The sequence below is a fragment of the Ranitomeya variabilis genome, chromosome 1, assembly GCF_051348905.1.
Source record: "Ranitomeya variabilis isolate aRanVar5 chromosome 1, aRanVar5.hap1, whole genome shotgun sequence".
NCBI classification, from domain to species: domain Eukaryota; kingdom Metazoa; phylum Chordata; class Amphibia; order Anura; family Dendrobatidae; genus Ranitomeya; species Ranitomeya variabilis.
The window spans coordinates 362,503,633-362,519,300 of record NC_135232.1 but is presented as its reverse complement, the minus strand read 5'-3'; the positions used below and the strand labels follow the sequence as shown (position 1 = coordinate 362,519,300).

Genomic DNA, 15,668 nt, shown 5'->3' with positions numbered 1-15,668 from the left:
GGGAAAGGCAAAGGCAGTGATGTCATATGTTGCCCGTATCAGCACGCCGACGTCCGCTGCCAGCCTCTGCTTGACCGGTACTGGTATTGCGATGCAGAGAGCCGGTCTCTGCGCTGCAATACATTTCAATTGAATGTGCGCCCAATGTAGCACATTCAGCTGACACGAAGTGCTGGCATCGGCGGCCTCTGAACCAAACTGCGATCATCACGGGGAGCTCCGATGCCTGCGGACTGCATAAAGCAGCTTCTCGGGTTGCAAGTGCCCTGCAGGCCGCGTGCTTGAGACTCCTGGCTTACAGAAAGAGAAAATCCATGCAGAGTCCATTCAAAATATATAAATAAATGAGCGATAATGTGACAGGTCTATAACTTTCAATGCAAAACTAAAATCAGGATGTTTGTCAAAAAAAGGAAGGAACACTTGAGATGAACAATGACAAGGCAGTTTCACATGTACTGTACACAATCAGGAATGGAGAAGTCATCTTGAGACAAACCGGTAGAAAAATTGTTTCTTACTGCCAATGGACAAATGTGAAATCCGGCATGAGAGAATAAGTGCATTATTATTTTTTTGTGTAGTGAGATATATGGATGGAGTGGGAGTTCAAAGAAGTTACTAATATTAGCTATATTTAAACATATAAGGCACTTACTTCATGAGGCTGGTGTTCTTTTTACTGAATGGTCCTATAATTTTGAACAGAAGTTCCACAGCTCCATTTTTGCCCAAGTACACGGCATTTACAGCTGAAATAAAAAACACAAATGCCTAAATGTATTGATGTATCAGTTCTAATGCATGTTGGTGGTGTCGCACCATTCATTCGAGAGGTCATCAGTACGACTAATGGACACAGCAGCCTATATGGCTGCACATGGCGTACGGCACAGATCTGTACTACAGGGCTGCAGGAACTTTATGTGCCATCATAAATGATGAGTCCATCATCGTATTGATGGAGCAAATCTAAGCCACATACTTGGAAAATACATGGCAAGATCCATGGCGCAATTTTATTTTACCGCTATATAAAATTCAAAAAGGTACATTAAAGGTTTCCTGCAAAATGTGGTAAATGTACAGCCACCGAGAGTGATGTGCCAGGGTTAACCCTTCAAGGGCCAGGGAATTTTTCATGTTTGAGCTTTCATTTTATACTTTCGTTCTTCCAGGAGCCATAACTATTTTTTTTTTTTGGCGACAGAAGTACAAGGGCTTGTTTTTGCTGGGACAAGTTGTAGTTTTGAATGACACCATTCATTTTACCATATAATATACTGAAAAACTGGAAACAAAATTCAAGTGTGATGAAATATTGAAAAACAATGCAATTTTGCCATAGTTTTTTGGGGTTTTGTTTTTACAGGAATGTGATAACCTTGACAATCATGTTTTAAGGTCAATTAAGTCTATTATGGTGATAGCAAATTATCTGTAGGTAAGATGCTTTCATTGCTTATTATTATATCTTTAAGAGAGCTGAGTGACAAAAGAAAAAAAAACAGCACGTATCAAAACGGGATTAATTAATTTGATATTTTCATAGGGTGGACTTTCACAATTGAGGTGATACCAAATTTTTATATATTTTTTTCATTTATTTTTTTAATGTGGGAGATTTGAATTTTTATATTTAAAAATGAGACTTTTTTTACTTATTATATTTTACTTTATACTGCAAGTCTCCTAAGGGGACTTGTAAATGTAGTATAAGTAGCGGAGCTTCCCAGGCTGACCGAGACGACAGCGACGAGGGTCTTCATCAGATCTCTGGCTGTCATAATAACCAATCCATTGCGCTCGCATCATGCTAATGGGAGCTGGTGAGTGTTCCATGTAAATGCCGCTGTCAGAGATTGAAACAGCTGCAGCCAGAACTCAGGTTTGGCTGTTCGAGAGCAATGCAGGTTATGCAATATAGCCGGTATCTGCCACACGTGTGGAGGCATCTCTGCTTGTGAGTCCTCTAGACAGCCATGGATGTTAATTCACATCTTAATGTAGGAAGCGGTGAAAAGCGTTTTATAGTCCAACGATACAGATGGATAATCCATAGCATAGGACAGGTCATCAGTAACAGATCTATGGGCATCTGATACCTTGCACGCCACAATATGCGGTTTGCTACTCCCAAAACCACCGGATGTATGCAATATAGAGCTGAAAAACATTTCTCTAGTCATCGTAGAGTGGCTGTTCTCATTTCCCATAGGCAGGTTATGAACTGCACCTGAGAATGGCCACTACTGAAGAATAGAGCCATGCTGTCTCAGCTCCATAAATGGTTTACATTAGGCCATTTTTGGAGTGGCAAACAGCTGATCACAGGTGGTGCCAGGGGTCCAACCTGATTGATGATCTATTATAAGTCTTGAAAACCCATTTAGCCATGACTTTGCTATACTGTTTTTGATACCATGACCTTAACCAGTGAGACATGGGGGAAGTCTCATTTTTCCCCCTGGGCCATACGTCAAAATATGGAATTGCAAAAGCATGGTAAATCACCGTAGAAAAATCAAGTCTTTGTCATAAATTAAAACTGGATAAGACAAGTAAAGATTAATAACTCCTCCTTATAAAAACATTTGTAGTGTGATGATACAGTATCTTGAGGCTGCCGGTACTCACAGTTCATACAGTACACACGGAACACTTGAAGACATGGAAGTAAAAACTTTGGACTTTGCATATTTTGCTTGACAAGGTTAAGAGATATGGTTAGCGCTCCACTGACTCGAGCTTTGATTCCAAATTTTTTGTCTACGAAAATAAAAAATAATCATTTCATCAACTCACAAAATGAAACAAAAGAAAATCCTTATTTTTAGTTCTGTTTTTGTCATAAGGCTCTTATGTCTGTACACGAGTAACTACTGAGTAATAGTAGTAACTACTGAGTTACTATCTTTTCAGTTAGCCATTAAAAGGTATCAACCACTGAGGACTCTCAATTCTAAACATTTTTCAAGAGTAACTGGATATTCTAAATCTTTTTTTCTGCAACTGTAGACCACCAGTACTAAAGACAACGTTCTGAAAAAGACTTACATTCTGTAAAATTACAATTCTGGAGTATCTCTACTTACACGATAGGAAGGATAACACTCAGGTGACAACTTATCCATACATTTCCAAGGTGAAAAACAGACAAAAGGGTCGTGCAAAGTTAAAAAAAAAAAAAAGAGGTTTCAGATTTTATAGGTGCTAAATATAAATATATGGTGGCAGTTGCACGACAATCTTGGGCTTCAGTGTGTAATTTTTGCCTATTAGTACAGCCACAATGATTCTTTCATTTTTAACGAGGCATTGTTTTGTACTTGAACCATTTTCACAAATTGTGGTTGAAACACTTTAATTTTACAAAAGAACAAAACATGTAAGAAGACTAAAAATAAGCCATTCACAAAAACAAGCTTAAAAATATCAGGCTGTTTCTTGTTTGTTTTTCTTGCAAGAAATAGAGAGACTGAAGAAGGCAAATGGAGCAAAAAATTTTAATGGAACCCAATTTAAAAAAAAAAAAATTTGACTCAATTATGGAAAATAAATGTCCCCAAAGGTGGACAGCCTCTAATCTGCTATTTTCCTTTCATCATATTTCCACTTATATCTTAATTAAAAAATATATAAAGAAATCTTTTACGCATCTTCCTGGAAATCATCCGTTTCCTGCCTCACAATCCTTAGACTGGCTGTGAGACAGCTGGCTGCAGCAGGAGCCTCCCCCCACGTTTACAATAAAAGACACAGATTGGTAAAGCACCCACCCCAGGACTTCTAGATATCTATAGAGCTTTCTCCAATATTATCAGTGTTAAAGCCATTAAACTGAAAAAGTTCATTTTCTGATTCATTTTAAAATTTCTAAATTTTGCGTTCATTTAAATGGATGATTTAACAGTCATCAACATTGTACATCCTTAGGGGCTTTAATTAGGTCCAGGCTATAACTATGATTGGAGTCATTCATAAATTGAAACAACTGACATGTGGGGGTGAAGATTTTTCCATTAAATGGGCTGTCCATACTTAAAATAATTCCCAAATAATAGGGAGTATGATAAAATAGTAAAATAGGTTACATTCACCAGGCAAATCCCTGGTAAATATAACTTACTTTGTGGACAATCGCTTGACCCAGGCGTGATGGAAGCACCATCGACAGGTGATTGCTGATTCTGTGCCCCTTCCTTCCCAAGTTATGCACCCTGATAATAAAGGTGGAAATCTTCTCTTCAACCAACTGGGCCACTGAACATCGTGGGTGTTCCAGACCCAGTGGAGCAGAAAAAAATTTGATGACTTAGTCAGTTTTATTAAAATATCCTTTTGAAATGACCTCTTAAAGTCTGTACTGGTTTTACTTTCATGAATATAACAAGGATAGGAAGGATTTACACAAACCACAAAGGTAAGAACATTGCAATGTTACATAGTGTAATTCTAGCATTATCAATACGGTAATATCATCCCTAGAATGGCTTAAAATAACCAATCAGCTGTGTTTTATTAGAATTTTTAATCCTATAAAAACTGACAAGTAATGAACTTGATACAAGAATAATAATCCATCCTGGAGCCAGTCATTATTTTATGCACTTCAGACTGACCTTTTGGTCCTATCTTTGCCAGCAAGCTGTGAAGAAGTACCATTAACTCTTCGTTTGGAGAAGAGTCCTTACTAGCACTGAGCAACAATTGTAGCAAGATCTGTGTCCCTCCTTTAGAAACCAGAACATTTATTCTTCTTCCCCCACCTAAAAGAAAAAACACATTTTTGTGGTTGTTTGGGTTTTTTTCTAGACGAATTATAGTTCATTTTATCATATAATGTACTGAAAAACTGAGAAAAATTCAAAGTGGTATGAAATACCAAAAAAGGAGCAAATTCGCAGTAGGTCTTGTTTTATGTCGTTCATTGGGTTAATATATAGTCCAAGCACATTATAAAGATTTTCTTGTACCTTAGCATCTTGCCCTTCACATAGTTGAATGGGCGGTCCTATTTGATCTACTAAAAATACATTTCCCAGCACTGCTTCTTTTAGGTGCTGCAGGTCCCTCCCTCTGCTCTCCTGATAGAGATAGATTGAACAAGGGCAATTACCCTATTGATAGTTTTGCATGTGGTGACTGTGACCCACTATTCAACCAATATTCATTATTTCCAAATTCCACATTTTATTGATGTTCAAGGGGATCTTCAGAGCATAATTGTAATCTTCTCTGAATGAATACAATAACTGAGCTGTGCTACAATACGGCTGTTAGGGCAATGAGGATGGCTTGGGAGGGTCTGGATGTGTTTTAATAGGTCATAGGTGCATTTTTTTCATGAATTACACAGGGTCATAAGGTGCAAATGCTGCTGGAATCAGTGGGCTTTTCAGCATAGTGTAGCAGAAATGTGCTACAAGCTGGCTGTCAGTGGTTTTATATTACACAGGGTCATTAGGTGATTTGAACATGCTAGATCAACAGCATTAAAACTACTTGGTTGCCACGGATCCAGTGGCAACAAAGGGTAAAGAGAGCCCAGGGAGGGAAAGGTCATCATCAGTGCTTGATAGCTACAATTAAGTGCAGATTTAAAAATAAGCTGCATTGGCACATGCTTAATTCAGTATACAGGTCCTTCTCAAAAAATTAGCATATAGTGTTAAATTTCATTATTTACCATAATGTAATGATTACAATTAAACTTTCATATATTATAGATTCATTATCCACCAACTGAAATTTGTCAGGTCTTTTTTTTAAAAAAAAAAAATCTGTTTATTACATTTTTCCAAAACAGTACAAATCATACCATTCCAATAATAATACAATAATATGACAGTATTAAATAACAATGTAACCTCAACATCCCTCCCCCCCCCCCTACATAATCCAAAATAGAGACCCCCAAACTTTGCTTGCGTTTGACCAAGAAGTATTTCATGAAACTGGTGAGTTGCCACCTACCCTCTGTAATAAATACCATTGGGTGTTTTCAAAATGTGCTCTCAGTTTCTCCCTAGTTTCTAGAGGGAGCGAAGGAATAAAAGTAGCCCACGTGGAAAAGAATTTACCCACCTGCTTCTCTCTATTAGTCAGTGCGTCAACCACTCCATTCTGAATATAAACTGGATTTTAGTGCGGATGAAAGGAAGTGAAGGGACTAAAGGGCTCAACCACTGGTGTAAAATGCTCTTCCTAGTCGCCGAAGCCCAAATCATAAGTGTTGCCTTAATGTGTTTGGGCAATTTGTGAGATGTCTCGTCTAGGATATTAAAAATGGCCCATTTTGGAGTAAGCGTGAAATTTACTTTACAAATATTCTGTAATTCTTTGTGTACCTCTCTCCATAGTCCCAGAATTTGCGGGCAGCTCCACAAGTGATGGTAAATGTCAGTGTTACGAGACTTGCATTTAGAACACAGATAGACAGTGGAGGGGGACATCTTAGATTGCATGCAAGGTGTAATGTAGGCTCTGTGTAGTATTAAAAGTGCCATGTCCGTGTAGCTGCTGTATGGCAGAATCTTTCTCTGTGATATAGTAGCCTCAAAGAGGTCTCCCACCTCCAAGCATGGCATGTCCCTCAACCACCTCGCCACTCCTGTAGTTTTCCCTTCCCCCACCCACTTTCTACGTAATAATGAATAAATGTTGCTTATAGAAACCGGGTTGGATTTTGCATTTCGAATAAACCCATCTAGATTAGTTCTCCCCTCCACCCCCCACGCCCCCCCCCCCCAACTGACATTTCTGTACCAAACTGCGCGCCTGGAGAAATAAGAATGGTCTATTACTAAATAGTGGGAATCGTTGTGACGCCATTTCAAAGGATAATATTTAGAAATTAGGATCCATGAGATCCACTACCTGCCCACAACCTTGGGAAGCCAAAAGCTTATAAAAAGATGGTGCGGAGCCCCTCAAAAACCCCGGATTTCCCAAAAAGGACTGGAAGGGGGACAGACCATGCTTTAAATTACAAATTTTTCTGCAGTGTTTCCAAGTTTGCAACGTCTGCCATAGTGATGGGTGTTCGTGTATTCCCGTTGGGAGATCTTCCCCACTTAGGTGTAACAAAGCCGGTAACAAGATATGTGGGAAGAATTGTTGCTCTAGTTCAACATTTGCAAAGTGGGAGACACCCCTAATCCAATCAATTGCATATCTAAAATTAGCCGCTAAATTATATCTTCCCAAATCAGGAAAATTAACACCACCCTCCAATCTCGTTGCCTGCAATCTTGCAAGACTTATGCGTGATCTACCTCCAACCCCCCAAATGAATTTACGAAAGTTTAGGTTCAATAAGTCCAGATCTGATCGAGTCAGGAGAAGGGGCAACGTCTGAAAGGTGTATAGCAATTTAGGAAACACTACCATTTTAATTAAATGGCATCTACCAGAAAACGACAGTGTGAAGTGTTTCCATGAATGAAGAAGGTCAACTATGGAGGAGATTAGTGGTTTGTAATTAGCTCTATATAAAATAGATGGGTCTGCAGGCAATCGTATCCCCAAGTATTTGATAGAATCCTGGCACCAGTGGAACGGGAATGAGGGGTCGCCCAGCCTCCCAGATCTAAAAACCGCCAGGGCCTCAGATTTACCATGGTTGACCCTAAATCCAGAGCATCTGCCAAAATTCTCCAAAATTTGCATAATGGCCGGGATTGCTTTCTCTGGGTTGGCAATAAATAAAAGAACAGCATCAGCAAAGGCTGAGATCTTTATGGATGCAGCTCCCACCCTCACCCCCTCGAAAGCTGCATCGTTCTGTAGTGTTCTTAAAAGGAGGTCTAGTGCTATATCAAATAAGAGTGGGGACAAAGGGCAGCCCTGGCGTGTTCCCCGCTGAATCTCAAAGGGTCTAGATAAAACATTGTTCACGGACATCCTGGACATTGGCTGTCTGTAAAGTGATTTGACAGCTTCACAAAACCATGGACCAAACTCTCGGAATGATAGCAGATCGTATATATAATCCCATGCTACCCTATCGAACGCCTTGTCAGCGTCAAGGCTGACCACGATAGTTTTCATCCGTTTGTGTGCTCTACTATAAGATATGGCACTCAAAGCTGTCCTAATGTTGTATGTGATGGATTTTCCGTGGATGAATCCAGTTTGTTGTGGCGAGATCAAATTTGGAATTATTTTCTGTAGTCTATCTGCCAGGATTTTTGTAAAAATTTTAAAGTCCGAATTTAATAACGAGATAGGTCTATATCCTTCAACCTGAGTGTGGTCTTTACCTGGTTTTGGGAGAACAATAACCACCGCCTCGTTGAACCGGTCTGGAAAGTGACCCGATTCAACTATATTGTTAAATAACTCACTCAAATGGGTAGCTATATGTGTTCCTAGGATCTTATAATGTTCATTGCTGAACCCGTCTAGGCCTGGTGCTTTGGAAAGTTTAAGTTTAGTTAAAGTCTGTAAGATTTCTGAGGGTGTAATAGGGGAGTTAATGGTTTCCCTCTCTTCTTCCGTGAGCGCCGGAGCAAGGTGATTTTTAAGGAATTCCCCACTCCCTCCTCCTCCTCCCGCCTCTGACCTATATAACTCGCCGAAAAAGGAACGGAATTCATCCACTATCTCTTCATTATTAGTTAAGGTGTGACCATTGCGTTGTTGTATTTTATATATTTTCGTTGCTTTCCTGTATGGCCTTGTAAGAGACGCCAGCACTTTCCCCGGTCTGTTACCCCATTTAAAATATTTTTGTTTTTGATAGTCCAAGTTGAACATAGCCATCTCATGGGCCAGAGTATCCGCCTCCTCCTTTGCCCTCAAAAATTTTTCTTTTGTCAGTGGGGAGTTATTCAGTTTAAAATCTTTGTAGGCTTGGGTTACTGATTTTTGTGTTTCCATTGCTCTTTTCATAATTTCTTTTCTTTTATGGCTAACATAAGAGATAATTTTACCCCTCAGCACGGCCTTAGAGGCCATCCAAAACAGGTGTGCGCTATCACAGTGAACTTGATTATCGTTTTTATATTCTCCCCAAGACATCTGCAAATATTTTTTAAAATCGTCTGATTGGTATAGGTAAGAAGGGAAGCGCCACCTCCTCTCCTGGTGGATTGGAAATGTTAGTTTAGATTGGAACGTCACCGGGGCATGATCTGAAATATGAATATTTTGTATATTAGACTGTGTTACTAGGGGCACCAATGACTCATGTAACAACCAGCAATCAATCCTGGCGTGTGAGTCATGTACGTGGGAGTAGTGAGAATAGTCCCTCTCCAAGGGGTGTTGTAGTCTCCATATGTCAATCAAGTCAAAGTGATCTATTAATAATTGAATACTGCTCCCCTGCACCGGTCGATAAGTATCTTTAGGGTTGGATCTATCCATGGAGATGTCTGATACCTCGTTAAAGTCGCCTCCCATGATCACCCTTGACGTGTCCCACCCTGCCAACCTCTCAGTTTAACCTGAAACTGAACCTCAGGCGTGTTTGGGGCATAAATGTTGACTAAACTAAAACACATTCCCTCAATTATAATTTTAACCAAGAGGAATCTGCCCTGAGGGTCTTCTAAGGTGTCAAGTATCTCGTAATTGAGGCCACTGTATATCAGTACAGCTACTCCTCGTTGTTTTTTGTGTATGAACCCTCGGCACAAAGTGTGTATTTTCTACTTAACAGAGAGGGGTGATTACCCCTGATCCAATGTGTTTCTTGGAGGAAAATGATGTGGAAGTTTTGTTTTTGTAAAAAATTTAGGACCTTTTTCCTCTTAACTGGGGAGTTCAGTCCATTGACATTCCATGAGCACCATTGTAAGGAGCGGATAGTGGTATCTTTAGTGCCAGCCTGGTCTGTCATTAACCTATCCCTTTTCGGGTGACCACCAGACCCACCTGCAGAAGCTGTAAGTGAGATCCCCACCCATCCCAGCGCGAGACCTCCCAGAACCTGAGAATTAAGTATGCGCAAGCAGAGCCCCTCCCCCCCCCTCCCAACTCCCCACCCCCCAACTCCCCCCCCAATTAAACTTTATAACTATAACAGATGTACTCAACCTAAGAGTGAGCATAACATAGAAAATAAACATGCCGCCTGAGGGCAAAAGAGTAATGGCATAAACACGACATCACTTAATAATGACAAATTAGAGCAGCTCTTCTTATTCAGGATTTGTCAGAGTTAGAATGAGCCCGTGGTGTTTCCTGAAGAAATTCCAGAGCCTTTCCTGGGTCACTAAAGGACCGATTTTTACCCTCCATGACAAAGCGCAGAATCGAGGGATATTGCAGGCTAAAGCGAATGTTTTTATCCACCAAAATTTTACAAGCAGGGTTGAAGGCCTTACGTTTGGCCGCCATTGCGGCCGAGTAATCTTGGAACAAAAGTAGTTTGTGGTTCTCAAACAGCAAGGTGCGTTGTTTCCTAAATGCTGCCAAGATGCGGGTTTTATCTTGAAAATCCAGGATTTTAAAGATGACTGGACGTGGTCTATCACCCTCTCCTCCCCTCGGTGGTCCCAACCTGTGTGCTCTCTCAACAGCCATTACGCCCGAAGCTGGTAGTACCCCAAGAGCTTTAGGCAGCCACTCAGATGTAATTTTTACTAGCTCCGAGGGGGGGATAGACTCTGGGAGGCCTATAAGTCTCAAATTATTGCGACGAGACCTATTTTCAAGGTCATCTACTTTGTCCAGAAGATCTGAAATGACCTTTTCTTTGTCATCTAGTTTGTCTTTGAGGGTCATGGTAGAGTCCTCCAGGTCTGATATTCTTTGTTCCACTTCTGCTATGCGTGCGCCCTGGGTGTTAACTTGTGAAACTATTGTGTCCAATGAAGTTTGGAAAGCTGCCAAGCGATTGTCTATCTCAGGCATCAGCCGTTCTATGATAGCAGATGCAATGGACTGTGCGTTTTCTGTATTGATATCGTCTTTTTGTGACACAGGCGATGTGCCTGCTTGGTTACGTGTGGAGCTTCTGCCAGACTTGGCATTTTTACCCACAAATTTGTCCATGATGAGATGGATGCCTAAGGTAGTTAGTAAAGTTGTCAGTGATATCGTTATACGTAGTAATTACATCTGGGGATAAATTTGGATATCTTTTAGGTTATTGCCCTAAGTGGGCTTTCACTCATGACTTTGCATTAATTATACCAGAAGAATTAAAAGTGCCTTTCACAAAGATGTTGCATGTACATTTCAGACAATATAAAGCTGTGGTTTGAGCCAGTACAGAGCCCCAGCTGCGTAGTTGTGCAGGGATCCCAGCAGACTGTTACCGATACCAGGTGTGCTTTCTATAAGCTTGTAGAAATGTCTCTCCCCACGCTTCACACCCCTGCCGGTGTTATGATTATCTGGGATCAAGGATGCTACTCTCCTTCTCCTGCACTGGCACTATGTCCTCCAGTGGGTCTCCAAAGAAGTATTGCCTGCAGTGTAGAAAGCTAATCTGGGTCCTGCAGCCGTCTCCCACCTCCCCAGTGCCTGGGTGTTATAAGTGTCACCTATGCCGCTCACTCTGTCACAGCGGCGGCAGTTGCAGCTTGGCTCCCCTCTCCCCTCCAGCGGCGTGTGGCATGCAGTGAGGACCTGCACGCTGTCTGACAAGATGGCGCCGGCTCACCTCCTCTTCCCGCGCAGATCTTCCTGCACACCTGTGACGCCGCTTACCATCCCGGGGCGCCTCGGATCCTCACCGGTAACTCCTGCTCTCCTCCTCCTGGCGGTGATCAATGCTGCTATGTGCAGAGCGCCTTTTCTCCTCCGGTTTCTTCACCGCTTCCGGCCTCTGGTCACCAGAAAGGAGCGGCGCCGCGTGCTGTGAGGTATGTGGTGCTGATTGCACCTGGTGACTCCCGGGGAGTCCGGAGAGCCGGGACTTCAGTGGGTATCCCTTGTCCGGTCCCTATCCTGGTCTCAATAAGAGAAGCTGGCGCTAAAATAGGTGTTCTGCGCCCTTGGTCCAGGAGCTCTAGTAAGAAGCGACCATTCACAAGCTCCGCCTCCCGGAAGTCCTCTTGTCAGGTCTTTTATTGTTTTAATACTGATGATTTTGGCATACAACTCCTGATAACCCAAAAAACCTGTCTCAATAAATTAGCATATCAAGAAAAGGTTCTCTAAATGACCTATTACCCTAATCTTCTGAATCAAATAATTAACTCTAAACACATGCAAAAGATACCTGAGGCTTTTAAAAACTCCCTGCCTGGTTCATTACTCAAAACCCCCATCATGGGTAAGACTAGCGACCTGACAGATGTCAAGAAGGCCATCATTGACACCCTCAAGCAAGAGGGTAAGACCCAGAAAGAAATTTCTCAACAAATAGGCTGTTCCCAGAGTGCTGTATCAAGGCACCTCAATGGTAAGTCTGTTGGAAGGAAACAATGTGGCAGAAAACGCTGTACAACGAGAAGAGGTGACCGGACCCTGAGGAAGATTGTGGAGAAGGACCGATTCCAGACCTTGGGGAACCTGAGGAAGCAGTGGACTGAGTCTGGTGTGGAAACATCCAGAGCCACCGTGCACAGGCGTGTGCAGGAAATGGGCTACAGGTGCCGCATTCCCCAGGTAAAGCCACTTTTGAACCATAAACAGCGGCAGAAGCGCCTGACCTGGGCTACAGAGAAGCAGCACTGGACTGTTGCTAAGTGGTCCCAAGTACTTTTTTCTGATGAAAGCAAATTTTGCATGTCATTCGGAAATCAAGGTGCCAGAGTCTGGAGGAAGGCTGGGGAGAAGGAAATGCCAAAATGCCTGAAGTCCAGTGTCAAGTACCCACAGTCAGTGATGGTGTGGGGTGCCATGTCAGCTGCTGGTGTTGGTCCACGGTGTTTCATCAAGGGCAGGGTCAATGCAGCTAGCTATCAGGAGATTTTGGAGCACTTCATGCTTCCCTCGGCTGAAATGCTTTATGGAGATGAAGATTTCATTTTTCAGCACGACCTGGCACCTGCTCACAGTGCCAAAACCACTGGTAAATGGTTTACTGACCATGGTATTACTGTGCTCAATTGGCCTGCCAACTTTCCTGACCTGAACCCCATAGAGAATCTGTGGGATATTGTGAAGAGAAAGTTGAGAGACGCAAGACCCAACACTCTGGATGAGCTTAAGGCCGCTATTGAAGCATCCTGGGCCTCCATAACATCTCAGCAGTGTCACAGGCTGATTGCCTCCATGCCACGCCGCATTGAAGCAGTCATTTCTGCCAAAGGATTCCCGACCAAGTATTGAGTGCATAACTGAACATTATTATTTGATGGTTTTTTTGTTTGGTATTAAAAAACACTTTTATTTGATTGGTCGGGTGAAATATGCTAATTTATTGAGACAGGTTTTTTGGGTTATCAGGAGTTGTATGCCAAAATCATCAGTATTAAAACAATAAAAGACCTGACAAATTTCAGTTGGTGGATAATGAATCTATAATATATGAAAGTTTAATTGTAATCATTACATTATGGTAAATAATGAAATTTAACACTATATGCTAATTTTTTGAGAAGGACCTGTATAGAGGGCATGGAGATCACATTAGGATTTTGGAAATAATCATTTAAGATGATGCTGCCTTCACACCTCTGCTTACACATACAGCCCATAAGTCTCATCAGCACAATGCTTCATAGTATTAGAAATCAATACAATTAGGCTTTGGAAGTCAGAATAGCAATAGTTTCTTTTATATAACACATTAGTAAATATTAGTGTTTTTTTCAATATAAGTGTGGCTTAATCCTGAAAGTCCCAGGTATAAATATGCATTATGCCATACAACTCGATATTTTCATTTCAATAGAATGGTAATTTCAATGGAATATTGCAAACAAAAAGTATATAGGCCACCAGAGATGAGTGAATCGATTCTAAATGGCTCAAATTTGCCATGAATTTCCGCCAAAATTCAGATTATATCAAATCGGCGTTTTGGGGGCTTCAATTTGCACAAATCTAGCAAAATCTTGGCGAGCCGATTCTGAGGGCCGAGAACGGATCATGTTTTTTTTCTTTAGGGGGTGTTAACTCCCTCATTGGCAGATTCGATTTGTATTGAACTTATTTGATGTGAATCGAATCTCCCTCCTGAATTGAGCGAACCTACTTGAATTCCTAAAGGCTACCAAACAAACATAGGAAGGAACAATGGACAGGACTTAACGTCTATGAGTACTATAGCTCTTGTACTTACACGCATTAATTACATATTCATAATCTATATCTAATAGTCACTTTTGTTGAAAACAAAAACTTATCAAAGATCAATAGTACAAGCAAGAAAATGTGTAATATATAATAGAGAAAAGGGACTCTTCCCCTCTTCATAAATTAGTAATTTGCTGAAAAAAAATCCAGATTAGTCTAAACAAAATGGACTACCAGCTCACTGATGTGTTAGATTACACCTGCCTGTTGGAATCGATTGAGATGGGAAAGGGGAAACATGAAGGGTGAGAAGGAATGCTGCAGCCTTCTAGTTAATTGTTTTATTCCACCACAGAGCTTGAGTCACAGAGACACTGCTTAGTACTACTGTATAATATTCTACATGCTGCTGCTTCGGAACATGTGCTATATAGAGACAGGATAGCAGGAATCCCTCATTTTTCTGTGTACTGTTTATGTGAGAAAATATAGCTGTCAGTTTCTATCCACTAGCTGCTCAGATAACAATTAAAATAGATGGAGATACAGATATTAGTGATGAACGAATGTGCTCTGATAAAGTGTTGTCTGGGCATGCTCGTGTGGTAGCCAAGTCACTTCAGCGTGCTCGAAAAATATGTTGAAGTACAAGCGGTTGCATGTTTTGTGCCTGTTAAACAGCCACAGCACATATGTTTGTTAGGCGCAATCCCTGCATGTGTTGCGGCTATCAAACAGCCACGAGACATTCAGTTGCAGGCACTCAAACATATTTTTCGAGCACGCCAAAGACACTCGGTTAGCACCAGAGCATGCTCATATAATACCTTATCGGGGCATGTTCGCTCATCTCTAATAGATATATTAAGATCTCTATAAAGGCTGTCTGTTTTGCGATCAAGGTCAATGCATTCAGAAAAAGTTGTAAGATCTCAATTAACTAAGATGGCCGCCGGACGGATCCTTGAAGGGAGATATGTGTCATCGCGGTTATTAGCTGCTGTGATGTGAGCTCGGAAGCATGCTCCACCACATATAGTGCTGAGAGAGTTATTAGGCCATTCGAGCGGCCATAAGAGATGGGTGGGAATGACTGCTCACATATCACAAACCCAGGGGCTGGCAGATAAAATGGAGGCCGAGTGTCTCATTCAGTGTCTGTGGTTGGAGATGTGTAGATCTCCTGTGTGTTGGTCTGTGTTAAGGCTGTAAAAAACCGGACACTATCCTGAGCGGATGAACCCGCTATATGTTGTTTGGACTTTTTACTTTATGTTTTCACTTTAGCTGGAAAAGGCTGGGCTTTGTTTTGCCATCTTGAGCGGTTTATACAGTTTAAATGATCATGCCTGGACATTGCAGCAATGCCGCTTCCTGTGCCGACCTCATCCGCAGCTGAGTGAGTACATACCTCTACACAATGTAAATATCGGCAGTCCACATAACATACAGAACCATAATCTAGAATTAACGTTCCTACAACTGCATTTTAAAGACGTTTCAGAGTGGTTAACAGAGATGTATTG

General features: G+C 41.4%; 1 protein-coding gene across 3 annotated transcripts in view; it reads right to left on the bottom strand.

The window, feature by feature from the left end:
• AGTPBP1 (ATP/GTP binding carboxypeptidase 1) overlaps positions 1 to 15,668 on the bottom strand; it is a 209,757-nt gene that overhangs the window by 103,440 nt on the left and 90,649 nt on the right. For all 3 annotated transcript variants that reach the window (XM_077248949.1, XM_077248951.1, XM_077248950.1), the window contains 3 exons: positions 4,623 to 4,769; positions 2,638 to 2,769; positions 659 to 752 (listed from right to left, as the gene is read on the bottom strand). In XM_077248949.1, coding sequence (XP_077105064.1) covers positions 659 to 752; positions 2,638 to 2,769; positions 4,623 to 4,769 — 373 coding nt within the window. The remainder of the gene's footprint in view (positions 1 to 658; positions 753 to 2,637; positions 2,770 to 4,622; positions 4,770 to 15,668) is intronic.